The sequence below is a fragment of the Triturus cristatus genome, chromosome 4_1 (assembly GCF_964204655.1).
Source record: "Triturus cristatus chromosome 4_1, aTriCri1.1, whole genome shotgun sequence".
Classification (NCBI taxonomy): Eukaryota; Metazoa; Chordata; class Amphibia; order Caudata; family Salamandridae; genus Triturus; species Triturus cristatus.
In genome coordinates this window covers 539,461,087-539,488,275 of record NC_140585.1, presented here as the reverse complement: position 1 = coordinate 539,488,275, position 27,189 = coordinate 539,461,087, and the positions used below count along the sequence as shown (strand labels likewise).

Here is a 27,189-nt window from a genome sequence, read left to right as displayed (position 1 = left end):
ATAAGAGAACTCGCTCTCTACCAGTGGCGGGGTCAGTTGATAGATCCGTACCACCTGTGCTCGGTAATTCCTCTCTCTGTGATCATGTTGGGCCCTCAACTTAAAAACCTCAACCAATATGTGCCTAGGAAATTTCTTGCACAAACCAGGGTCATTAAAAAGGTTTAGCAGACCTAAGGCACTAAGTTCCCGCTCAACATAATTTAGCCATCTACTCAGTGTGGTTCTCCAATTTTTGCAAATTGCTAATAATTCTTTTATTAAGGGGGACTGAACACCTATGCCAAATTGAGAGCCACAACAAAAAGAGGGGCATACGAATTGAGTCAGTGATATATGGAAGACCCAGTTCCAAGTGAGTAACGTAATTTGAATAGGATTGCGGGAGGGAGGTTAGTGACTTAAAAAAATAATTTTCGATTGGCTGGAGGGTATACACGGGGATCATCCCCCAGACCCCTGCCCCATACGTCATAGCTGATATTGTCTTTGCGTGATAAATCTTTTTTTATGGGGTCAAGAGGTCGGGAGCCTAGTCTCCCGTAGAATGCTTTGAGTGCTGCCAAACTCCTATCCATAAGCAGACCCCTACCATCCACCAGGATGACTGACAAAGTGAGACATTTGTCACAGGGACATTTGGCAGCTATGAATGTCCACACAACAGCAGTACCACTTTAATGTAGTCAGGCAAAGAGTACATAAAAGCAGAGGCGAGCATGCTTAATGCATCAAGTTTTATGTGTGCTAGAATGAAGGGCTATAAATTAATCTTATAAAATTTACAATTTTAAACATTTCAAAAGGTACTGCGCTGTTGGCAGGGTTAGCCAACCCTACAATGTCATATTATTCAGTAAGCAGTAGGTGAATAACCCCACTGGATCCAGGAAGTTGCTTATTGAAACATGTGAATATAGCATTCTTACTTTTTAAATTAGTGTATGGTCCTGTAAACCTGACAGAGTCCTGACACAGTGTGAGAGAGGGTAAAGAGAGGTCAGTGAGAGTGAAATATACAAACTTATGCTTAAAACAAATATAGGTCCACTGGACAGTCTGCCAATGGGAAGAAATGAAATACCCTACCTTACTTCTCCTTTAAATCAAATATGTGCTTTGTAACAATCACTTAAAAACCAGGCTTTGTAAACGCTGGGAAAACACAGTTGCGGTCTATTTTGAGGGTTAGGCAGCTAAAAATACCCACTGAAATCCACAAAAAATAAACGATGAAAACAGGGCAGCTTATATATACTCAATATTCCACACAACTGTTTACCATTCTTTCCAATTATCCACATGTTCCAGCCACTGCACAACGACTATATTTAACACTTGGTCATCAGAATAACAAAACAGTATTGGGTATGTGTATATACTGCATAATCTTACTCTCCTCGAATGATAGATGGGGGACATGACAGATCAGAAATGACGCTGCCAGATGTTCAGAAGGCGTCTGGGCACTCTTATGTAATGTTGCATTCTGAGACTGGGGTGGTGGAACGACTTACAAGAGCAGGTGGACCACGTCCCCTTTAATAGTCTGAGGTACGGAGCATAAAAGGATGGATTTTCTGAAGCACCTTCATTTTATCATGGACCTTGCCACTCAAAATGGACTTTAAACTAGGAAACATAGCAGTCTGGTATGAAGTGCCAAAAGCTTGAATAAGAAAGAGGACATTGCTGCATGTCGGTAATTGACAAAAGAAACAGAAACTGGTATGAGTGACAGGCAACAAGATAAAGGAAATGAAGTGCCTCACATCAAAGACGTGTAAGCTTTTACTGCTGCACAAGTTTTATTTGTGTGAACTCCTAGCTCGAAGGAATGGATTCATCACCAGAAGAGGGTTCAGGATAAGCAAGTTACGGTCATAATGGCTTTCATATTTATAGCCAGTAATGTTGTTTGAGGTCATACTCATGACAACGTCTTTGGAGATGGCACTAGATGGAAGATACAGGCTAAAGAAAAGAGACTTAAAGAACATCAAAATAACTTACCTCCGTGTCTCTAAATCGATCCTCGTAGTCAAATCTGTCCTTTTCTACAGCAGTCAGCTTTAGCTTCAAGTTGGAAATTTCAGCCATTAGATCCAATTTCTGAGTTTCGAGGGATGTTCTACTTAAAAGTTCCTAGCAGAGGAAAGAGATGAATCATTCATTTTGAAGAACACTCCCATTGGTTTAAACTAACACATCACAGGTTTACAATGTGTTTTGCTGTCTGAGCTCTTTGGCCTCAGAGCAAAAGAGTAATAAACAGTAACACCCCGAGTTTTTGGTCATCCATTTTTAAGAAGCTTTTAAACCAGATCAGGTGGGCCTTTTAAAATGAGCCTAGCCCTCGGATATTAAGATCTGAACACTTTGCAGTGGCAGGCATTTATTTAAGGCTTACACAGGCAAGACGTAAGCCACCCATTGCTCCCAGACTCTGCTATCCACCTTGTGCTGTTGCCACCTGATGGCTTCCACCAGATTAGCAGAACACACTAATAGCCCATTGAAACAAGGCTGAATCCCCTCCACTCCAAACTCACAAATTAAGAAGGAGAATTTGAGCATTAGAAAGAAAAAAGCATGCTCTAATATGTGGCAGAGAAGCAGGGTGTTGTCATTAGACATAAGAGTATGTAGGAAACTAACCTGGGAGTTGCTTATTAGTCTGGGGAGAGCGGAGTTGAGTCTGACTGCCTTAGCATATATTTTGCAGTCCACGTTAATAAGGGATATGGGTCTGTAGTTTTTCGGTGACAGGTGGTCTTTCCCCCTCCTTTGGGAGGACTGTTATGTTAGCTTCAGACATAGTTTGTGATACTGTCCCACTAGCTGCTGAGCTATTAAAAACTTGTTTCAAGGTTGGTATCAACTGGTTTAAGAAGGTCTTGTAGAAGGAGGCTGTAAACCTGTACGATCCAGGGGCTTTATTTTCTTTCAATAATTTGACTGCCATCTCAATTTCTGAGTGGTTAATTTCTTGACCTAGCCTAAGTGTATCCTCGGTACTTAGTTGCGGTAACCCGAGTCTATCGAGGTATTTTGTACACTCTACCATATTGATGTTCTGATCCTTTTTGGAAAGTTTGTGGTAGAACTCTTGAAAGGTCTTTAGGATGTCTTTGTCTCTAGTGTGGGTTTGTGTATTAGAGTCAGTGATGGTTGAGATGGCAAACTGGTTGCGTTTAACGGGTTTCAACCAATGTCGTCTCCCTTGAATGCAAGGGGGAGGCTTACCAACACCGATCTGCATGTGTGCCAACACCTCCACAGAATCTCAGATGTAATGTATAATGAATGTAACTCCTTTCCTGTCTCCCACCACCTCTTCCCCTTTCTTCTCCCTTTTTCTGACTGCCTTTCTTTTCTTTATCGATTTGGGAGGTTTAGCTAAACAAACGGGACGCAATGTCCCAAAACACTGATGTATAAACTACGATTTACAAACTATGCTGACCCTGTAACAGAATTGCTAATGTATTCTTGTATAAAAATAAAAAAAACATGTTGAAATTAAGAAAGAAAAAAGCAAATATCCGAATGACCGAAAGAAAAGGAGCATTACAAACAGAGGAACTACGTTCACTGACGCAATCACAACTGCAGTGGATATCAATTTTACAAGAAACAGTTTGGTTTGTGTAAGTTTAATATGTGCCAATTAAGTCTCAAGTCCGAAGACGCCTTTCAGAAAGGCTTTCAGAATAGACGCACGGGTTCCTGCTTTATCCGAGACGAGTCCACAAGTTGTTCTTTTTTAAATGAAGAAACAAGCAGAAAGGCAGCCTAGGTCCTGCGGGATCCCTATTCTGCCGAGAGCCTCGCACCCAGGAGTAGAAAGCGTACACTGTCCCTTTACCCCGCCCCTCCTGCAACAGTACCTGCTGGAGCATCTCTTCTGTGGCATTCAGCTTCTCGCGGTGCTCTTCGAGACAGAACTCCAGGTCTCGGATCTTCTCGCCTTGGGCCTCCACTTGGTCCGTCAGAACACTAACCTGGAAGAGATGAGTGGGGGAGGGGGTTACTTCAGGTGAAGCCTGCTGCAGAAAACCACACTGAGGCGTGCAGGAACACCCACCTGCAGCACGAGCGATTCCTTGTCGTTCTCCAAACGCAGCAGCCTTTCTTGGTACATATCGCCATTCCCAGAAATGTGTCCGTTCGTCTGAAAAACAAGAAAGTGGCAGCTGCGTAAGCGAAAAGGGGAACTTTCAGAAGACTCAGGTTCTCTAGTATGGAAAGTAAGAAAAGCGGCATTTTGGGCATTTGAACACACACCATTTTCCACGGTGTGTCACAGGCTATAAAAAGAAACTATGATCTCAGCCCTGAGGCAGAACTACAGAAATTATCGGTTTGCAACACCACTGCGGGTGACTCTTTCCGCAGACCCACAACAGTAACATCAGAACGGGCAGCTTCTTATAGCGCCTGATTTCTCCTGCACCTGCCTTGCGCTGAATTTCTAGAGTGACCACATGGCAAGAAGGCACATTCTGGGCTGTGACAGTAAAATTTCTGGTCGAGGAGTCAAATTTCGGGACAAAAGGTCATTTTTAGAGACACATCTGAGGACGTTGAGTGATTATAAAATAGACATCTGACAGAAGTACAAGCCAAAATAGATGTATGTTCTTTAGTTTGAATTACAAGTGGAGTATTGCGCAAACATTCACAAATGGCTGGACAGATTTAAAGATGAAAAAACTAGAAAACATACTTACTCCAAGCAGAATTTGACAGCCGACATAAGAGGCAGATTGCACAATTCTGCCCTGTACCATGAATAATAGTGCCGGAAGCTTTGCTCTATTGCTGAGCATAGACTTACAGAAGGTTGGATCAGTGAGTGAACAGTGAGAAGAGGAAAGCAAGCAAGAGCCTGCCGGGTGAGAGAAAGAACAGATGGTGAAAACAGAAAAGTCAACAACAGAAGAACATGGAGCAGAGAAAAGACAAAAAAAAGATACAGAAAGATGGTGAGGGTGACAGAAAGAAAACGTTAAAGGGGCACATAAAAGGCAAAGTAGGGGGAACCAAGAGAAAGCATGTGGGGGTAGAGAAGAAGGGACGAATGGCTAGGTTGGGGAGAGGAGGGAAGCTGATAAAGAAAAGAGAACCGAGAGATGCAGAGGTTGAATAGGGAGTGAACAGAGAGATTATGTTAGGGTTCACATTGTTACTCGCATGTCAGACCTTTCAATCCCAATTCCAATACACCATATCTTCGCAAATATAGTGCTACACTACTCTGTCCCTTTCACACAACACAGTAACTTCACCTACTGTGCAGTGTGAAATGTTAGGAAATATATTCCTCAAAGATTTGGCACAGGCCTCCAGACGTACATTTTGTCTTGGACCTTGTACAGTGCTCCGCTGCCTTTTGGGTGGGGTTGCGCTACTGAAATTACATACATACAGGCAGAAAATCACAGTTTGTTAAGAAAAGGAAATTTTTCAAGGAACAAAAGAAATCCAGCCAAGGTCCAGCCTGAAGCATCTGTCTGGCAGTTTACAGTGTTGCACTGGAAGATTCTGGGATTAGAGCACATCAGTCATGTTATGTAGGCATCTACTTGTGCTCTTCGTTTTCCATTAACTGGAAATGTTGAAATAAAAACTTTATCGAAACACTGATTCTAATAAAATTAAATAGCTCCATTCATAGACTATGCCTTCCAACCAGCCGTGCCATATTCAGCTGCTGAAGTTCTTTTACCTCCGGGCCTAGGGCACTCCACAGGCTGCAGGAATTATAGCTACGCCCTTGACAGGGCTGGCTGTAGTGCTGGTGCCAGATGGGGTGAGGATATTTGTTGTTGCCCACCCTCCCGCAAGATCTCCTTCTCCAAGGATTCAATCAGTAACGTCCTCCAATGGTGCCCCTCATCTCTACATACAACCGCTCTCATGTGCAGTTAATTTCTTTTACACTGCTACTCTTTCCAAGTATGTAGAGTAAGGCGCTGCACTGTGTTAAATCACACAAACATTATACAGACACAAGGGTTTGTATGTGTGTAAGCCAATGTATAGGAAATGTTACTTGAGACCAGAGCCACTGGAATTATTCAATTGTCTGGCTGCTAGGATTTTCACACAATTATAGATGTGTTTCATTTGTCACATAATCCATCATCTGCTGCATATTCAGCAGATTTTAGCACATATGATTCAAACGTTACTAAAAACACAGCAACACATTTTTCTGTACAGTGGGAGGCTCCTTGCAAAGGGTGACTGGTCACCTTTCTGTTGCTTATTGCTATATTTGGACGTTAAACGGGTACTAATGAGGTGCTACCTATGCTCAGACAGTTAACAAGTTTAGAAAAGACAAAATAATTAAGTAATAGGATTACAAAATGTGCAGCATTACGCCACATAATTTGCCGTTTCTTGCTGCATAATTTACTTAACCTTGCAGCATAATTTGGATCTCCCTGGATGCATAATTCCAGTGGCCCTGCTTAAAGCAATGAGGACTATAAGGTGTAGGAGCCACATGGCATTTATACTGGTAGGCATTAAATGTTAAGAATGCTTGGTCTGGCGAAATACAAACTTGGGATTTACAACATAAAACCTAGTTTTTGGGGTTGTTTACACTAATAAGTAATTATTAATATCCAAAAGATTCCTATTTATCAACCTTAGAATAATGAAAGATTAGAGAAAAACAATAAGGCTGTAAACCCGCACCTTCGCAGTTTCCATGCTGTGATTTGATTTTGGGTTGTAGCTCACTGTGCTATATTCAGGGCCGCACATCCCTGTCGACTTTTGCATAATTATCAAGATTTGCTGCATTTGCCACATAATCCATCATCTGCCCATATTCTGCAGATTTTAACCAAAAAATGCTGTTTCTAGTTCAAATGTTGCTAAAAATGGAGTGGCATGTTTTACTGTGTGGTGAAAAGCCCCTTTGCAGAGCTGTACTGGTCACCTTTCTGTTGCTTATTGCTATATTTGGGTGTTAAACTAGTACTAATAATTAAGCTGTCCATCATACGGTAACCTATTAACGGTCATGCAGGCACAGTTAATGCCAACAGTAACCTATGGCACTGAAATAATGAAAGGCTGTGACATCCCTGCTTTGAACAAAATACAAACAAAAGTCTATAAAGGTTTTTCATATCCAACAATGTGCATCGCCTGCCCAGGTGCGGCTAGAGTTTGGCTTACAAAATCAGGAATTTCGGAGCAAAGGCGCCTTCATTAAATTATGCTGGAGGTTACGTGCCTCTGAAAGCGGGTCCATAGACCAACTATGCTGAAAAGAAATAGACAGACAAAAAGAAAAAAGGATGCATGGATCCTGGGGTAGCTTCTTAAACCAGGTGATAGAGGATCCGTCTGCGCAAGACATCTGGAATCTCAGCATAGGGAAAAAGGCTTTTAACAAATTATTAATGCTACAATAAAACTCTTGTCTCATTCTATGGATGAGAATACCTTACTGCTAAGACGGCACGCCTGGACGGTTATCAGTTCATATGGAAAATTGAAGCCACAGGAATATTTATCAGCCTATTTCTCGCCTACACTAAAACATCAATTTATGAGGCTGCGTCTTGGCATGTGGGAAACAAAAGATTTGATCCCAGCATGGAAGGATAAAAGTGACAACCAAGAATGTAGACTTTGTGGATACAAATCGATTCAACATATTTTTTGTGTATGCCCGAAGTTACTAAAAGAACGGAAGTCACTAATAAAAGCACTATTGAACAGTATGAACATACGAACATGCAGAGAAGCCGTAATCATCTGGCTTGACGGGGCCTCAATCCCTCTAGTATGTATGGGGGTGAAACTTTTAAATAGATATTTAAAGGAAATTGACTGAAACTCCGTGTAGATCGCAATAGACAGCTATAAAGACAAGAACTCTTAAATCTACATTTTAAACGAAATTTCAAATAATTGATGTATAGAAGTCTGTTATAGACCAACCGTGTAAATTTTTTTACTAAGAATTTTACGTGTTTGTATAAGTATGCAGTAGTACTATTTAAATGTCATTGGTGTAATGGTTTTTGTTTTTTAAAAGACCGATCACTTAATTAAAATTTGAATTAGTACTAATGAGGTGCAGCCAATGGCAAGAAAGTGTTACCAAATTTTAAAATGACAAAATAATGAAGTAATACTATTACGAAGTATGGCACATTATGCTGCACTAATATGTCTTTGCTTGCCGCATAATTTACTCAACCCTACTGCATAATTTTGCCCTCTCCTGCCACAATTTCAGTGGCCCTGGTTATATTAGGATTGTATCTTATGAACTGCAATTAACAAAAGGTCCCCGTGACAAAAACAGTAACTCACTTAGCTGTCTACATAATAAACAGTTCTTTGATCTGAATGTTACAGATTGTGCTTCCCTGGAGGCAGACTATCCCTCTGCGCTACTATACGAGGAGTCAAAACTGAGACAAGACAAATCTCAGATCTCTCAGACAGATACAATAATCCCCAAAGTTAAACTGACCTTTTTTGTCTACAGAAATGGTAGCACACAAGGCATCTGAAGTCTGTCCCTCTGACCCTGTAAGAAGTGTCAAAATGAAACACAAGTTCTCCCCCCACCCCCGCCCTGCCCAGAGAGGCCCATTATCATTCTGAAGGTGATTATCGGGTAGCAAACAGAATGATAATGGGCTGATGGGCTGCGCCAGGCCCTTGAGTCCACAGCAGGAGTGCGAGCTGGCCCCTATAGGGAGAGTTACAGAACCCTGAGGCTTCTTGCCTACTTCAATGTCCAGAATTATGGACAAAAGGCTTCCGTGAAAGGGTCAAATACCGGACGGCCCGTGAAATTTACTGACGGTTGGTCATCCTCTCTGTCTCGACTGTTGGTGGTATGGAGTACTCAAACCACAGTAGAATGAAAACAAGTAATCATTAAAAGGTGATCACGCTGAAGCTTTTCCGTGCAGATACAAAAAAAAACATTTGGTACGAGAGACATCTGCAATATTCCTGCAGATACACGGCACTCGTGTTGAATATATACTTTTAACCACTGAAATGTTTTCGATCTACTATACGAATCCTACTACAAATAACGGGTGGCACGTGCCTACATCAGATGTTATTCACGTAGATGTACTGAATGGATTGACTTTCATTAATAAGTCATGTAAAATGCTGTGTAGGCCAATGCACTAAAAACATAGTCACGTTATAAATTGCTCTTATCAAGAGCAACCTGTTCAGGTTCACGGTTGAGTTTGTTGTAGTAAAAAGTCAAAAGCAATCACCTGGAATGGCAAATATTACATTATGCAGAAGTTGAATTTGTTGAATGACAATTACAGAACTGTAGCAATCAAGCTGAAAGAGAAAAACTGGGATGAAAGTAAAGTAATAGAGTATAGTAGAGCATAAGTATACTATAAATAAAATCACAGCATGAATCAACACAAGGTGCTACATAATCAAACATAGGTGATAGGGCACAGTGCTTAGGTGGGGACATGTGTCAATGTTTTCATCCCAAAATCAATATTTATGCAAAGTCTTCATAGGCACAAGGTCAGGGACCAGGAGGCGGCTCTTCCACTAAGGCAGAGGAGCGTCGCTCCACAGCTCTGAGGGTTGAAGAAAATAAAAATAAAATGATAACTTCTTTATTATCATTTTATTTTTTTGTGCTACGGAGCTGGGTTAGGGCGGGGCTTGACTGGGGTCGGAGCCTGGGAGGAGTGCACATGAATGCTTGGCCGCCCGTCTTGGCGTGGCCAAAGCGTCATACACACTTAACATGTTGCCCACTAGACTGCATTACACAGCCTGGTGGGGAACATGCCCAGGCACCCAGTCCCCATCTGAGCACCGAACCACGGCGCTCAGACCAATCACATTAGTTTAGGGGAACCGATCATAACACTGCATTGCATTGCAGCGTTGTGATTGGGTTAGGGGAGCCCGGGTGCTTCCTTGTTCCGGACTTGCCAGGGAGAGAAGGAACGACAGATGTCGGCCACGGAAAAAGGTAAGTGTTTTTTTGTTGTTGCTTTATTTTTCCAATCCCCCCCCCCATTCCCTGCCAGCCCAGACTGTTCGACATTTTATTTAAGCAACCCTTTAAGACAGCATCTAAATTGAGAGGAAGACCGATGCACATTAGGCAAAACAGCTCTGCAATCAATAAGGAATCAATCTGTGTAGGTGATATGTGCACAGAGAATATTAATTAGTCGCACTCCCAAACATGCTCTTCACAATAATACCTACTTCTACCACTACCCACATGTCAAGTTGGTATTTACATAATGAAAAAGTTGCTATGCCCCTATATTCTCACATGTTGCCTATCTAAAAAGGGGATGTGGGAAGCAGGCTCTTTATATAGTGGAACAAAAAGAGTTCCACTGTAACAAAAAGAGTTCCACTGTTTAAAGAGCCCAGGCAAACCCGAATTGGGTTACAGAGGCACAAATAAGAACCCAAATGCTCTTTTGTGGTAGTGAGGGCGAGCTGTTAGGCATATCAGAGGGTAGTGCAAAGCATTTGTTGACACACAAAGGCAAATGAGACGCACACATAAGAATAAATCCGAGACCAATTTAGAAAAATAAGTAATAGTTTTATATACATTTTGATACCAAGAACTTTGTATCAAGTAAGTACTTTTTAAAATATCAATTTTAGCAGGCAAGTAAAATGTTCACTTAAATGAGTCTTTACGCACAATACTTTCCTATGGGAGAAAATAGATGTATACCATACAGTTATTTGCATTCAGTTTCTGGAGGTCTCCTTCGGGACTTCGTGTTGTAGGAGCTCAAGGTCCAAAGCACCACCAGCAGTCACTCGTTAACTGCCCAGGGGTGCCCGGTTGTAGACGTGCTGGTTGGGTTGGTAGCTGAGCGAAATACACCAGTAGAATGAAAGGGGGCCACCTAGAAACAAGCTGCAGAGGGGGACTTGGGGACAAGTCCAGGAGCTCCAAAGAAGGGGGGGGGGGGCTCAGGCCACAAGGGTCCTGGGAACAAAGGGAACGTAGTCGGTTCATTGGTACCCGGGATGGGGCACTCGGGTTCAGAGTAGAAAGGTCGACTGGTCTCTGTGCGTCCTGGAGCCTGGCGGTCGTCGGTCTCTCCGGTTGAGGCTGAGAAATCAGGACAGCAGGACAACTCTGGAAATCGGTCGCTGCGGTGCCGACGTCCCTTAAAGACTGCTTTGTCTTGGAGTCATTGGCGTCCCGCCTGGACTCTGATGCGCTTCTCTTGTATGCAAGCAGTCTGGTACCCTGGGTATTCGTCCTGCACAGCTCCAGTTGTTCTTGGTCCCCTATCACTTGGTGGGGGAACAGATCTGGCTTTCAGGAGGACAGGGTGATCTTCCTGGGTGGCTGCTGCGTCGGCTGGCAGAGGAGTGGCAACTCTGTAGACCAGGCTTTGACTTTGCGTTTCGGTGCCTGCAGACGAGTAGAGTCTCTACTCCAAGGGAGATTGCGTGGCAATTTACAAAGTCCTGGCAACCCACCAAGGTTCTCGGCAGGGGTTCAGCTGCAGGACGAGTCACTGGGTCACGACTGTTGAGACTTAGTGTAGCAGGTAGGTTTGGCACAAAAATTCCACAGCAGTCTTCAGTTCTCGCTTTTTCTTGCAGCGCTCGGTGTTCTTGTCTTCTTGATCTGTAAATCTAAGTTTCTAGTGTCAGGAGTGCCACCTAAATACTCAATTTAGGGGCGTTACAGGGAGAGACAGGTAGTAGCCAATGAGCTACTTACCTTCGGGGTGTCTACACCCTCTATATGACCACTTCCTGTGGGAAATGGGCACAACACTTACCCAGAGAGCATACTTGATGGTGGAATTTAAAAAGTAGTATCCACCTCAGGCAGCTCACATATGGGTGGTACTAGCCTGAGGGTAAAACGCCTCCTGACTAGCTAATTTTCCCCATCTGTCCTGGTCCCAAATGGGCCTGGGGCAGTGGGTGGCATTTCCTGTCTGGGAAGGCCTTGAGCCGGATATAAAAGGTGGCAGAGGCCTTTGAAACCTCCTGCCTTGATTTGCTGATCACTTAGCCATCCTGCTTGGAGGAGGTGACAACACCTCAGGCCGGAGCAGGCACTGTCTCTGCCCTCAGAGAGCATGGGTTCTCACTTGCAGGGGGTGAGCCATGTCTTCGCTTTTCTCTGCACCATGGCATGCAGACTGCAATGGCAGTTTGCATGTGGGCGCGGAGGGGTCCCTTAGGGCGGCTCAATTCATGCTGCAACCCTTGTGGACCCTCTTTAGCCTCCTTGCCTTAAGTACCAGGAGTACCACTTACTAGAAACTAACAAGGGGTGCTAAAGGTATTGTCAATTGGGGAAACTATGGATCCAGCGTCTTTAAATTGCTGCTGATCTTGGCAAGCTAAGTATATTTTTGAGTATCTGAGTTTTGGAGTGTTAATACCTTTGTTTTTCAAAGTATAATGGGGTTTATCTGTTTTAAAAACATATTTTTTCTACCTACATATGGTTCAGTCTGCAAAAGGCACAGACCATTTTATACATTTGTCATTTCTTCCCAGGCTAGATGTGCTACTACTCTAGCAAACACTTGCAATTACAACAATGTAAGCATTAATATATCATTTTCATAAACATGACATGAACGCTGATTAAAAGAGACAATCCCCTGACATTACACATATGAATAGAGGGTTAGGGCACAACATACACTGGGGTTATATCTTTACTAGCCACCTCGATGCGAGTTACTGAGACATAAACCTCAAGGTAACCATTAGCGCTTCTAGGAGGCCAGGCTATTTGCAAATCCCACCTCAACAAGCATTGGCAAAAAAAACAACAGGTTTCGCTAATGCCAGATGGATTGGCTTTTTAAAAATGTTTTTTAGCTGAGTTGTAGGGGAGCGCAACTATTGTGCAGCATTAGTGAAAGTAAAAAATGTATAGTCTGGTATTGTATGGCCTGTCATTAAATAATATGGTATGATATGGTCTGGTCTGTCATTGTATAGTATGGTCTGTCATTGTATAGTATGGTCTGGTCTGTCGTTGTATAGTATATGTCTGTAGTATCATGGTATGGTATGATGTAGCCTGTCATTGTATAGTATGGCATGGTATGCCATTGTACAATATGGTATGGTATGGCCTGTCATTGTGTAGTATGGCATAAACTCTTATTGTTCAGTATGGTATGGCCTGTCACTTAATAGTATGATATGGTCCGTCATTGTATAGTATAGTATGGTATGGTATGATATGGTCTGTCATTGTATAGTATGGTCTGATTTGGTCTGCCATTGTATACTATGGTATGGCCTGTCACTATATGGTATGGCCTGTCATTCTATAAGATGGTATGGCCTATTATTGTATAGTATGGTATGGCTTGTCATTTTATGGAATGGTAATCATACACATTAAGCTACAGAAGGAAGAGCAGTAAAAGCTGCCACACAACCAACAAGCATTTCCAATGCAATAGATCTCGCATTTGCAAGAGTTTAAGCTATTGGCATTGTAAATGACAATGCGTTTAATTTATCTGTTTTGAAAATTAACACATAAATAAAAGGCATTGTCATTTAAAATGCTAATAGCGCAAACTCTTGTAAATGCGAGACCTCGGCTGCTATTGTCCCAGGCTGCTTGGAAAGTGAAAGCGTGCATGGCGCGCTGAAAGTTGCCGGAAAGTATGTCTTCCTGCAGTAGGAGAAACGCATTAAAGAAAATAGTGCTTACAGACTGAATAAGACCTACTGTGTAACAATTAAAAGTAAACAAGTAAAAGGGCCAGTCCTAATGGAAAGTTGCAAATTAAGACAAGGCGGTATTAAGGAGGTACTAACCAGCCTATTAACTTATCAGAAGCCAGCACTTACAAGGGACAATATCACAAGCCAATGAAAAATATGGGCGGAGCTTCAAGTCCATACTCCAAAGCAGTCGCAGAGCCCAGCCTCGACCTAAAAATGGAAGGGCGATGGGTAGAGTGCAAAGGTCTAGAGATCCACCTGCTAAGGCAAAGTAAAACTGAGTAAAGGCAGAGCTGGGGACTAGATGGTTCTAGGCTACTGCAGCAGGGAGTGTGGATGAGGCTGGAAGTGCGTGGCATCGGGAGTATGTGAAGGGACAGTTGGCACCCAAGTGAGAGCTGGGCAGTTACTCCTGTTATGGCGGCAGCGCCTCTAGCTGGGTTTAGGACACATCCACGCAGCATGCACAGTTGTTCAACCTTCCCGTCTCACGTACACACTACTTACGCAGAACCTGCGTGGCCTCTCCCTGCACACACACCGAGCGCCCTCCTGTGCTCGAGAGGCATCAATTCCAGCCTCTTCTACATTCTAAATTCCAAGCATAATTTGCCTATTTCGGATATTTTTTCATTGTTTCTGGGACCTGAAGTCCCGTTTAATCATGGGCGTAGGAAGTGTGGGGGACGCGGGGGATATACCCCCCCCCAGATTTTGGAGTGGGGGGGGACACGGGGGACAAGGGTGGGGGGGACGAGGGGACAAAGGAATTTCCCCTCTCCCTTCTGTTATCGCAGGGCCATTAGCACGCGAAAGCGCTACCTAATGGCCCTGCACTTGACCTGCCTGGAGTCAGAGGCCACCCGCCCTCTGCCTTTTGTTATGCTGCAGGAAGGCTCAGCCGTTCTGGGAAGGGCAGAGAACGGAGAAAAAATAAACGCTGTCTCTTTTCCTTCATGGCAAGGACCGTGTCCACCACTCCTGATCTGCCTCTGGCGGCTGCCCTCCTCTCTTTATTCCTCCATCTCTTTCTGTCTCTGTCTCGCTCCTGCTTACGTGCCAATTTCAAGAGGCAGCTCTCTTGCCTCTCCTTTTCTTTATTTGTTCCCCTGTGAAATTGATCCAAAAAAGGCTGAACACTTTGGCTGTAAATGTCCTCATTTTCTGACCGTTTTCTATTGAAAAGAAAAACCTCGGAATGGAGAGAAAAAATAGTTAAATACCTAAATAAAGCAATACAGAGTGGACAGCAGACAGGCCAGACTGTTATTTACACCCACACACATTAGCGCCACTTTACAGAGTTTGCCAGTGAAAGCGCTACTTTCTTTTTATCTTCTTTCTTTGAACAACATTGTTTTCCCAGGGTGGGTAAGTGCGCCATTCCTAAAGGGACTGCAATGCCTGGTTGATGGGTAGAGTGGAAACGTGTAATATGATCGTTTTCAACTTTTTAATTAGTTTAGCTTATAAAATGCGGCTCTGTGTTTGGGGATGTGGTCTTTTTTAAACCAAACTGCATACATTTTGAAAGGATATAAGCAACGGACATTGAAAGGGGTCCCTTCCTGGTCCTGTAGCCATGTCTTGAACTTGTCAGGCAAAATCACTTACTGATTTCTGAATATGAGTTTAAAACCGTTAAGGTAACCATGTTTTTTTCTGATTACAGCTCACATGCTTTGCTTATTCTTGCATTCCCTATGAGTGTTTGCTTTTTCTAGGGTATTATTAATTTTTTTCAGGCAGCATTTTACTGTTGTCTAGTGCATAATTTGAATTTAGTCGCAGCACAATTGAGTTGTGCTGAAGGCAGTGAGAGTTTCTCTCAGTGGGGCAGTATGGTGTTCAGTGTGGGAGAGAATGTGGCACTCTGGCCAGAGCTGCTGAATTTGGAACTGGAGAACCATGTTCAGACCTTCATGACCAGTTCACCATACCACACTCCTTCCTGACAGAGCTTGTTCCGATGCTACACCTTAGAAGGCCCGATAGACCTTAGAAGCCCAGGTGTCTTAGCACCCGCAGGTGGACCTGTCCACCACAATCCATACTGCAGTTCACTTCCAGTCTTACGGGCAGGCATATGAAGAAGCACATCCTAGATCGACAGTGAATCTGTCACTGAGGTCACAAGACCCTTGAGGCCAGTCCATCTCACCCATTGGTACCTCCATTGGCCCTTTTCCAGCACTAGCAGTGCAACTTGCCAGGGGTTGGCAATGTAGGATTTGCATGCACACTAAACTTAAGGGGTGATTAAAATGGCAGTGGGACCGCCACGCACCCCATCGGTGGCGGTCCCACCGACATTGGTGACTGCATCACAGCCCGCCATATTACAATGGCGGGCGGTTACCTGGCAGTCGGAAAGACCAACCACCACGCACCCGACGGGCTTCTTAAGCCCGCCGGTGTGGTGGAGGGGCTCGTGGTTCCTACAATGCTGGTGGTGCCTACCATGCACCGCAGCAGGGATTACGATGTCCCTTACCCGCCAGCTTATCAATGGCGGTTCACCTGCCATGGAAATGCTGGCGAAAGGGACATTGGGGGCCCGTAGCAGGCCCCTTTACCCCTGGCCCCCAGACATGGGTCCTGGGGGGCATCTACGATGCCCCACAACATATCACTGCACCATGTGGCAGCCACCGATATATTTAACATGATCCTTTTTTTTTTACTTTGCGGCGGATGATGCAGCCAGCAGCACCTGCTGCAATGTAAAAGATAGGCACTGCGAACACCGTAGTGGCAGTCGCATTGTAATGCCTATCGTGGGGCCTCCACCTTGAAGGCCAGCAGTCCCATTCCCCGATTCGATGGCGGTGGTACTGAAGTCCGCCTGCCATCGTAGTCAGCCCCTAAGTTTGCATTTTATGAATATGATTCAGCGGGAAATAAATTGATGTTTGCAATTTAATTGACTTTGGTTGGCCTCTTATCTATGAGATTTCCCTGTTGAATGTGCCTTTACATTATACATTTTCGGTTGTATGAATTGATTGCATACTACACTCTCCTACAGGTATTAATTTGAGTGTCATTAGGAGTGTCTGGGACCAATTGTTTTCTTAGGAATAGTTTTCTTTACTAACCTTTGCAAAGGGCCCTAAACTTCACAGCAACACAAGTCACATTTCTTTTAGTAATTTGAGATCCGTTTGAGCTACAAAATTGTTTTGGAGGAAATCGTTAGATTATGCAGCAGATGATGTATTATGTGGCAAATATGATACAGCCATAGTTAAGTGGAAAACATTTTTCCACTTAATTCTGCCCCAACATTGTAGTTGATCAATTTGTAAGTTCCCCAAACCCAAAAGTCGAGTTTGGGCACAATTTGCATTTTAAAAGCAGCCCTATAACACAGGGCTACTTTTAAACTGACCTCAGGCTTCAGCAGTGCACACATGCAAGCGCAGAAAGGGCTGCTGGCCTCTAAACCGCCATGCTTTATTATATTCTAGGGACTTAAAAGTAGTTCTAATGCCCCTGCCCTATTATGTACTAGGGCCTTATAGGAGAGGTCATGCCAATCATAGGGGTACCCTAACCCATAGTGCACCCTAGTGTATGTAGGTGTTTTCACTGTATTTTTAAGTGCCTCTTTCAGAATAGCACTGGCTGTTTAGGCAGAGGCCAGGGTCAGTCAGTCAGGTACCACCAGTACCAGTCAGCAAAAAGTTGGGGAGTGCCCAGGGCGGCTTTGCAACACTAGAGAAACACAAACTCAGAATGTAAAACATAACACCATGGTTGGGGGGTTCTCTTCAATAATCAGAATTGATTTCTATCCTAATGAACCCATTTTCCAACATTAGGATAGGGAAAGACTGGGGAAAAATCATAACGTTCTAATCTATACATTGAAGTTTTTATGCAGCTCTTTGATGACGGTTAATAGCTCACTGTTCAATGTTAGGATTTTAACTTATAAACTTCAAATACCAAAAGAATATCTCAGACAAAAGCAATAACTCACTGACCTTTTGAATTAAAACTTTCACTAGACAAGCCTTCGATCTCTCTCAAAAAATGAACATTAATCACCAAAGTTATCTTCACATTTTTATTGTTGCCTGAAAATTGCTGGAGACCAGGAATGCAGCAGCAGGTACTTTTCAAACCATAATGCACTTGCAAACACGACACCCCCACCCTAAGTCAGCGGCCTTTGTTTGCTTTGTGCATTAACCCCTTCGATGCTCATGACGGAACGGTTCCGTCATGAGCATCGGTTGAGCTGTGCTCATGACGGAACCGCTCCGTCATGAGCACAGCCCCTGGGGGAAGCGCTGGCGCTCCCCCCCCTGGGGCATCGATCGTGCCCCCACAGAGGGGGATGGCAGCGGAAGAGTTTCCGCTGCCACCCCCAAGCCCCCCCACGCTTCCTGATGACGTCAGCGCGCGCCGGCGTCATCAGGAAGCGTTGGACGCGCTGGAATTCATTTCTTCCAGCGCGTCCAACGGGAAGGGTAAGTGTTTTGGTGCTGTGTTGCGGGGGGGGGGGGGGGCAAATTCCAGGGCCTTGAGGCATCGGGGGAGACGAAAGAGTATTTCCTCTCCCCTGACGTCTCAATGCTGGGCATTCCTGTCCCACAAAGCCCACTAGACACCAGGGAATTTTGTAATATCGTTATGGGAAGTGACCCCTTGGGCAAGGGTCGCTTCCCTGGGGGAGAATTTGAGCACAGACTTTTCTGCCCCCCCTGGGGGCAGATCGGTCCAGTTTCGGTCCGTTTCTGCCCCCAGGGGGGGGCAGAAAAGCCCACTAGACACCAGGGAATTTCGTAATATTGTTATGGGAAGCGACCCCTTGGGCAAGGGACGCTTCCCTGGGGGATAATTACTCCACAGACTTTTCTGGCCCCAGGGGGGGGCAGAAAACCACTTTGTGTCGCTTCCAGGGGGCAATTTTTATAATATGTATTTGGCCCACCCGCCCCGGGACAGAGTAGCCTTTTTTTTCCCTTCCGTTTTTTCCCTGCTGTTTTCTGCCCCACCTGGAACATAACCCGATTGACCATTTGGGTGGTAATATAGCATGTTGTAATGTTTATTGTTTTATTTTTTGTGAATCGCAATAGTAATGTTTTTTTTTTTTTTTACTTTTTTGTTCTAGGTGAAGGCTTTTGCTCTTTTCAGTTTGCCGTGTTGTTTCTGGCGGTTCTGCTGTTTGTGTAGTTTGGTAAGAGACTGTGTTTTTGTACAATGTAAATGTGTTTGATTTCTCTGCATGAATTGTTTTTGCAAATGGTGTAATAATAGCAGTATGTTTGTTTTTTGAGTGTCAAAAACTTTTTGCATTGGTGCTCGATGTGTATTTTGTTGTCTTGTGAGTAATTTGTTTTTTTTTCTTCTTTCTAGTTTGATATCGTTGGTTTTTGCTGTGTCACTGCAGAGTTGGTTTCTGGTGAGTGCAGCTGTCTCTTGTAATTGGATTGTATAGTTTTTGAGTACATTGATCTTTGTGATAAAGGTACACATTTCTTTACTTACTTGGTCTGCACATTGTTGGTTGTTGTTGACTTGTTTGTGCAGTCTTCTATCTTAGTAAGTATAATGGCAAGCCGCAGGATGACTGCTCAGCAGGTTGTTGGTTTGCTGTTTGAGTCTTCCTCCGATATTGGTTCAGAGACTGACTCTGCATCTGAGTGAGAGGAGGCAGGGGACGATTCTGGCAGTGAGTTGTCTCTCCGTATGGAGTCATCGGATGATGAAGATACTTTTAGTGCGGATGAAGTGCCTGTGTTAGAGGAGGAGACTGATGTGCCGATAGTGCGGCAAGAGGCATCTGGGTTGCAGGCTGGGGCTGCAAGGCTTCCCGTTGGTGTAGTGCGGCAAGAGGCTTCTGGGCTGCAGGCTGGGGCTGCAAGGCTTCCCTTTGAAAGTGATGACCTCTGGGTTGCCCCTGGCATGGTGCAGCCGGCATTGCCAGAGTTTACTGGTGTTCCAGGGTCTAGAGTGAATACTGAAAACTTTTTGCCGGTAAATTTTTTTCAGTTGTTTATGGACGATGTGTTTTTTGCAGAGATTGTTGAGCAGACTAATTTGTATGCCGAACAGTTTTTGAGGGACAACTGTGCCAGTCTTAAGCCACACTCTAGAGCTACCCGGTGGACTCCCACAAATGTTGAAGAGATGAAGAAGTTCTTGGGTTTAACTTTTTTGACGGGCTTGCTAAGGAAGCCATCAATGTCTTCATATTGGTCTAGCAGTCCCTTGATGGCAACGTCTATTTTTCCAGCAGTCATGAGTCGTGACAGGTATTTGCTACTGCTTCGGATGATGCATTTTGTTGATAATGGTTTAGCGTTGCCACGAGATCACCCTGACTGTGACCGTCTTTTTAAGATTAGGCCTGTCCTTGATCACTTTGTTGATCGATTTCCTGAGATCTATGCCCCTGGGAAACAAATTGCAGTGGATGAGTCTTTGGTGTTGTTCAAGGGCCGCTTGGTTTTTAGGCAATACATTCCTAGTAAGAGGGCACGCTATGGAATAAAGCTGTATATGCTGTGTGACAGTAGGACTGGATATGTCTCTAATTTCAGGGTGTACACCGGTAAGGAATCTAGGTTTAACCTCCCTGGTTGTCCGTCCACTTTTGGAGTGACTGAGAAAATTGTTTGGGAACTTGGAAGAGGATTTTTTAACAAAGGCCACCATTTATATGTAGATAATTTCTACACTGGTGTGCGGTTGTTCAGGGAATTGGCCAAAGTGGACACTCTTGCTTGTGGCACAATCCGCTCTAACCGTAAAGGTTTCCCGAAAGAACTTGTTTGTCAAAAGCTTGTGCGGGGACAGTGCAGTGCGTTGCGTTGCCAGGAGCTTCTTGCTGTGAAGTTTACAGACAGGAGAGATGTCTACATGCTGACTACCATCCATGATGAAAGCACTGCACTTGTGACTGTTTGGGGTCAGGTCGCTGAAGCGCGCAAACCTGTGTGCATTTTAGACTATAATAGGCACATGGGTGGTGTTGACAGAGTAGATCAGAGGTTGGAACCTTACACTGCTCTTCGTAAGGCTTACATTTGGTACAAGAAGTTGGCTATCCATCTTTTCCACATGGCAATGTTTAATGCTTTTGTTGTGTTCCAGGATTCTTGCCCTGAGTCAAAGATGACTTTTGCTAAGTTTCAGGAGTCTGTAATAGGCAGCCTTGTTGTAGTGGAACAGGCAAGTGTTCCTAGAGTTGGACTGGTGGAGGATGTTGCTAGATTGAAAGAACGCCACTTTCCAGATCACATTCCTCCCACACCCGCAAAAGATTTTCCCAGTAGGAGATGTAGAGTCTGTTGGCGAAGAGGTTCACGGAAGGAGAGTCGTATGTACTGCCCCGACTGTCCTTCTCATCCTGCACTGTCTCTCTCTGTTTGTTTTAGAGCGTACCACACATGAAAGAATTTTTGGGAGGATTCTTGAGTGGTAAAGTGAACTGCCTGGTCTGTATTCTTTGGATAATTTGATTCTGTTTCAAGGTTGGTGTTAGTGCAATGTATTTAGTTGCTGATTTTCTGTTAGAAGATTTGTATCTATTTGCAATTTGTATGTGTTTTTATTTTTTTCTAAAAAAAATCCTAAATGTGATGGCGGTGTGTGTAGGCTTGCGCTTGGCTGTTGGTGTGTGTGGACTGGCACTTGGTTGGTGGTGTGCGTGGAATGGTGCTTGGCTGGTGGTGTGCGTGGAATGGTGCTTGGCTGGCGGTGTGCATGGACTGGCGGTGTGCGTGGACTGGTGCGTGGCTGGTGGTGTGCGTGGACTGGAGCTTGGCTGGCAGTGTGCGTGGAATGGTGCTTGGCAGGCGGTGTGCGTGGACTGGTACTTGGCTGGCGGTGTGCGTGGACTGGTGGTGTGTGCGGACTGGTGCTGTCCGTGGACTGGCGCTTGGCTAGCGGTGTGCGTGGACTGGTGTTTGGCTAGCGGTGTGTGTGGACTGGTGCTCTGCTGGCTGTGTGTGAGTAGTGACTTTCTGCTGGGCACTACACACTGCTAGCTGAGTGCCACTCCACGCAATCCATCAGCCTGTGTAGTTGCTGTGTCTGGATTGTGGGCGTGTGAAAGTGATGGGCCCTTGAATGGCGCTGTGTGCTGGTGTGAGTTTTGTTATGTGATGGGCCCGCGGCTGGCGGTGTGAATGGTTTTGTATGTCTCACACGTATGAAAGGTGTATGAATGGCCTGTAAAGAGGTTCGTGCCTTGTCGTGGCTTTACAGCTCACGAGCTGTGAGTCAATGGTTCAGTTTCTCGCCCTTTCAATTATTACCAGTGCATTTCATTTCTGTGAAATCACTTGCTAATACAATTGTATCTACTGAACCATCACTCACCCTCGTGCCAAATCCAACCAGTATGTGTGTGTGCTTGCGGATTAGATGGCTGTGCAGTAATATTTGTCTTTCTGAAGCAGGGTGTACCTTGTCCCTTTTTGGTGAATTTTGTAATGTGTTGCTTTTGTGCCTGGTGGTGCGAATGGTCTTGTTTGTATCACGTATGAAAGGTGTGTGAATGGCCTGTAAAGTGGTTGGTGCCTTGACGTGGCTTTACAGCTCACGAGCTGTGAGTCATTGGTTTGGTTTTTTGTGAATTTAATTATTGACAGTGCATTTCATTTTTGTGAAATCTCTTGTTAATAAAATTTAATACACTGAACCATGACTCGCCCTCGTGCCAAATCCAACCAGTATGTGTGTGTGTTTGAGGAATAGATGGTTGTGCAGGAATCTTGGTCTTTAGTTTCTCTGCCAAGTTACACTTTCCATGCAAGAATAACCCACCAACTGTAGATATTGTCGGAAACCCATGGGAGTTCATGGTGATGTCTCTATTGTGAATTACAAAAAAAATTTTATCCCCAATGTCCTGCAAACCTCAAAATGTCTGCCACATTTTCTTTGCAATATTATTCCAAAATTCTCACGCTGTAGGAACAATAGATAATCTGGTTTTGCAAGGGGGGTCCACTTTGGTTTTTGGCCCGGTGCTCGGCGGCCATCTAGGGAAACCTACCAAACCCACACATTTCTGAAAACTAGACACCTGGCGGCTTCCAAGGAAGTATGGCTTGCGTGGATCCCCCAACGTTTCCTTACCCAGAATCCCCTGCAAACCTCAATTTTTGCTGAACAAAAATCACTTTTTTCACACATTTTGGGGTTGGAAAGTAGTGGCATCACCGGGCTCACACAAATTTACCACCACCCAGCGTTCCCCCAGGTCTCCCGGTAAAAATGGTGCCTCACTTGTGTGGGAGGCCCAAGTACCCGCGGCAGGCAAGGGCCCAAAACATAGTGATGGGACATTTGGGATAGGCAATGTTGATGTCGCCTCACTACGTTTTGGGCCCTTGCCTGCCGCGGGTACTTGGGCCTCCCACACAAGTGAGGCACCATTTTTACCGGGAGACCTGGGGGAACGCTGGGTGGGGGTAAATTTGTGTGAGCCCGGTGATGCCACTACTTTCCCACCCCAAAATGTGTGAAAAAAGTGATTTTGTCAGCAAAAATTGAGGTTTGCAGGGGATTCTGGGTAAGGAAACGTTGGGGGATCCACGCAAGCCATACCTCCCTGGAAGCCGCCGGGTGTCTAGTTTTCAGAAATGCGTGGGTTTGGTAGGTTTCCCTAGATGGCCGCCGAGCACCGGGCCAAAAACCAAAGTGACCCCCCTTGCAAAACCAGGTGGTTTTGCCATAGGCCATTTTGATGTCGCCTCACTACGTTTTGGGCCCTTGCCTGCCGCAGGTACTTGGGCCTCCCACACAAGTGAGGCACCATTTTTACCGGGAGACCTGGGGGAACGCTGGGTGGTGGTAAATTTGTGTGAGCCCGGTGATGCCACTACTTTCCCACCCCAAAATGTGTGAAAAAAGTGATTTTTTCAGCAAAAATTGAGGTTTGCAGGGGATTCTGGGTAAGGAAACGTTGGGGGATCCACGCAAGCCATACTTCCTTGGAAGCCGCCGGGTGTCTAGTTTTCAGAAATGTCTGGGTTTGGTAGGTTTCCCTAGGTGCCGGCAGGGCTAAGGTTAAAAAACTACAGCTAGTCACTTTGCCAAAAAAGGGTCATTTTTCACTGCAAAATTGAGGTGTGACCACGTTGCGTTTTGCGCCGTTTCCTGTCGCGGGCACTAGGCCGACTCGCACAAGTGAGGTACCATTTTTCTCGTAGGACTTTGGGGAACGCGGGGTGGGTGGAAATTTGTGGATCCACGCAGATTCCAGAACTTTCCATCCCAGAAATGTGGGGAAAATGTGTTTTTTTTGTCATTTTTTTACGTTTGCAAGGGATTCTGGGTAACAGACCATGGTGGGAGGCAGTCAAGTCACCCCATCATGGATTCCCCTGGGTGTCTAGTTTTCAAAAATGTATAGGTTTGCTAGGTTTCCCTAGGTGCCGGCAGGGCTAGGGTTCAAAAACTACAGCTAGTCACTTTGCCAAAAAAGGGTCATTTTTCACTGCAAAATTGAGGTGTGACCACGTTGCGTTTTGCGCCGTTTCCTGTCGCGGGCACTAGGCCGACCCGCACAAGTGAGGTACCATTTTTCTCGTAGGACTTTGGGGAACGCGGGGAGGGTGGAAATTTGTGGGTCCACGCAGATTCCAGAACTTTCCATCCCAGAAATGTGGGGAAGATGTGTTTTTTTTGTCATTTTTTTACGTTTGCAAGGGATTCTGGGTAACAGACCATGGTGGGAGGCAGTCAAGTCACCCCATCCTGGATTCCCCTGGGTGTCTAGTTTTCAAAAATGTATAGGTTTGCTAGGTTTCCCTAGGTGCCGGCAGGGCTAGGGTTTAAAAACTACAGCTAGTCACTTTGCCAAAAAAGGGTCATTTTTCACTGCAAAATTGAGGTGTGACCACGTTGCGTTTTGCGCCGTTTCCTGTCGCGGGCACTAGGCCGACCCGCACAAGTGAGGTACCATTTTTCTCGTAGGACTTTGGGGAACGCGGGGTGGGTGGAAATTTGTGGATCCACGCAGATTCCAGAACTTTCCATCCCAGAAATGTGGTTTTTTTGTTATTTTTTTACGTTTGCAAGGGATTCTGGGTAACAGACCATGGTGGGAGGCAGTCAAGTCACCCCATCCTGGATTCCCCTGGGTGTCTAGTTTTCAAAAATGTATAGGTTTGCTAGGTTTCCCTAGGTGCCGGCAGGGCTAGGGTTCAAAAACTACAGCTAGTCACTTTGCCAAAAAGGGGTCATTTTTCACTGCAAAATTGAGGTGTGACCACCTTGCGTTTTGCACCGTTTCCTGTCGCGGCCACTAGGCCGACCCACACAAGTGAGGTACCAGTTTTCTCGTAGGACTTTGGGGAACGTGGGGTGGGTGGAAATTTGTGGATCCACGCAGATTCCAGAACTTTCCATCCCAGAAATGTGGGGAAAATGTGTTATTTTTGTCATTTTTTTACGTTTGCAAGGGATTCTGGGTAACAGACCATGGTGGGAGGCAGTCAAGTCACCCCATCCTGGATTCCCCTGGGTGTCTAGTTTTCAAAAATGTATAGGTTTGCTAGGTTTCCCTAGGTGCCAGCAGGGCTAGGGTTCAAAAACTACAGCTAGACTCTTCGCAAAAAAAGTGTAAAATTTCAGTGTGAAAATGTGGTGTGTTCAGCTTAGGTTTTGAGCCACTTCCTGTCGTGGGCACTATGCCTACCCACACAAGTGAGGTACCATTTTTATCGGGAGACTTAGGGTAGTTCAGATTTGTAAAGCAACTGTTATTACCTATTGATTTTGGATGCATTTCTCCCTTCCAAATGAAAGACATTGTGTAAAAAAAAAGTCATTTTGAAAAATGACCAATAATTGTCATGCAAGTATGAGTATTCCCAATTTCGAAAATGTGCAAATATGCACTGTTTCTAAACTCTGTAGTTTGTTCCCATTTCAGAAATACATAGGTGTCTTTCATACCGATGTTTCCATGTATACATTTTCCCACAATAATTGCTATAGACCCGGAACAAAAAAAAAAACCATTACAAAATGCTGCTCAGTTTTTTACTCTGGGTTCGTTGGCCTCTTGGTGAACCTACAAGTCCTATATATCCCCACAACCAGGAAGGTCCAGTGGATGTAACGGTACATTGCTTTCTAAGAGATGTGATAATTAGAAGAAGTTACAGGTGAAAACGTTGACTCAAAAGGCTGCTTTTTTTAACTAATTTTTAATTTTTCCTATATTTAACTGTTAGTTTCTATAAAGAAACCTTGATGGATCTACACAAATGACCCCTTGCTGAATTCAGAATGTTGTCTACTTTTCAAAAATGTATAGCTTTCCAGGGTCCATTATTGTTTCTGTACCCATTTCTACCATTAACTGGAAGGAGGTTGAAAGCACAAAAAATACCCTCTTTTTGCTATGTCCCAGAAAAATGCCAAAACTGTGTAAAAAATGTTGGTTTTCTGACAAAATTCTGTCATTCCCTAAAAGCTGGAGAAATGGTGATTTCAGCCCCACAAACCCTTTTTTGATACCATTTGCAGAGAAAAACCCAGAAGCTTTCATTTACAGCCCGTTTTTCCCATTTTTCACAAAAAAACCAAATTTTTGCTGTATTTTGACTAATTTCTGGGAACCCTCTAGGAGAATCCACAAACCCTGGGTACCTTTAGAATCCCCATGATGTTGGAAGAAAAGGACGCAAATTTGGCGTGGATACCTAATGTGGTCAAAAAGTTACAGGGGCCTAAGCGCGCACTACCCCAAATAGCCCAAAAAAGGCTTAGCACAGGAGGGGAAAAGGCCTAGCAGCGAAGGGGTTAAGATGCAAGATTCATATATATGTTTTTTTTAAACATTTGGTCTCATTACTATATGAATGTAAATAACAATAAAGCATACATGCAAACTGTGACTACATGCCTGCTTTTCTCAATATTTCACTTCGAAAGTATGCGATTGTATTTGTTTAACGGGCGGTGATTTGTATAGGGTCACTGGAAAGTGCACAAGGTTGTCCCTGTCCCCCCCAGAATTTTAGTGTCTCCTACGCCCCTGCGTTTAATCCATAAGAAATGGAGACAACAAGCCCCAGAATGCAAATTAAAGTACCGGATGAGTTACTAACGTGTGGATTTGGGAAAAGTGAGAGCTCTGCCATGGCTCATTCCAGCAGAGGCTGTGAATCCTGAGGCGTGCTCTGTAGCGTAGCCATCTAACTGTGCAATAGGTGCACTGGCACCGGTGCCCAGTAAACCACAATTGTGGCGTATTTGCCAGCAGGGGCTGCTTGCACTGGGTCCAAGGTACGCCCTGGATGCGCTCAAATTCACCTACAGCCCAGCCAGGGCGGGTTTGCCTTTTGTTCCAAGTAGCCTGATTTACCATGATCATCTCATCCACTCCGTGAACCAACAAAAAGTACATATTTGCGCAGAGCAATAAAAAGGTAATATTTCCTGCACCCCGCGCGC

At 44.6% G+C, this 27,189-nt stretch overlaps 1 protein-coding gene across 37 annotated transcripts in view; it reads right to left on the bottom strand.

The window, feature by feature from the left end:
• PPFIBP1 (PPFIB scaffold protein 1) overlaps nt 1–27,189 on the bottom strand; it is a 1,024,139-nt gene that overhangs the window by 726,511 nt on the left and 270,439 nt on the right. For all 37 annotated transcript variants that reach the window (XM_085652838.1, XM_085652839.1, XM_085652808.1 and 34 more), the window contains exons 4-6: nt 4,088–4,174; nt 3,891–4,004; nt 2,014–2,145 (exon numbers count right to left, since the gene is read on the bottom strand). In XM_085652838.1, coding sequence (XP_085508964.1) covers nt 2,014–2,145; nt 3,891–4,004; nt 4,088–4,174 — 333 coding nt within the window. The remainder of the gene's footprint in view (nt 1–2,013; nt 2,146–3,890; nt 4,005–4,087; nt 4,175–27,189) is intronic.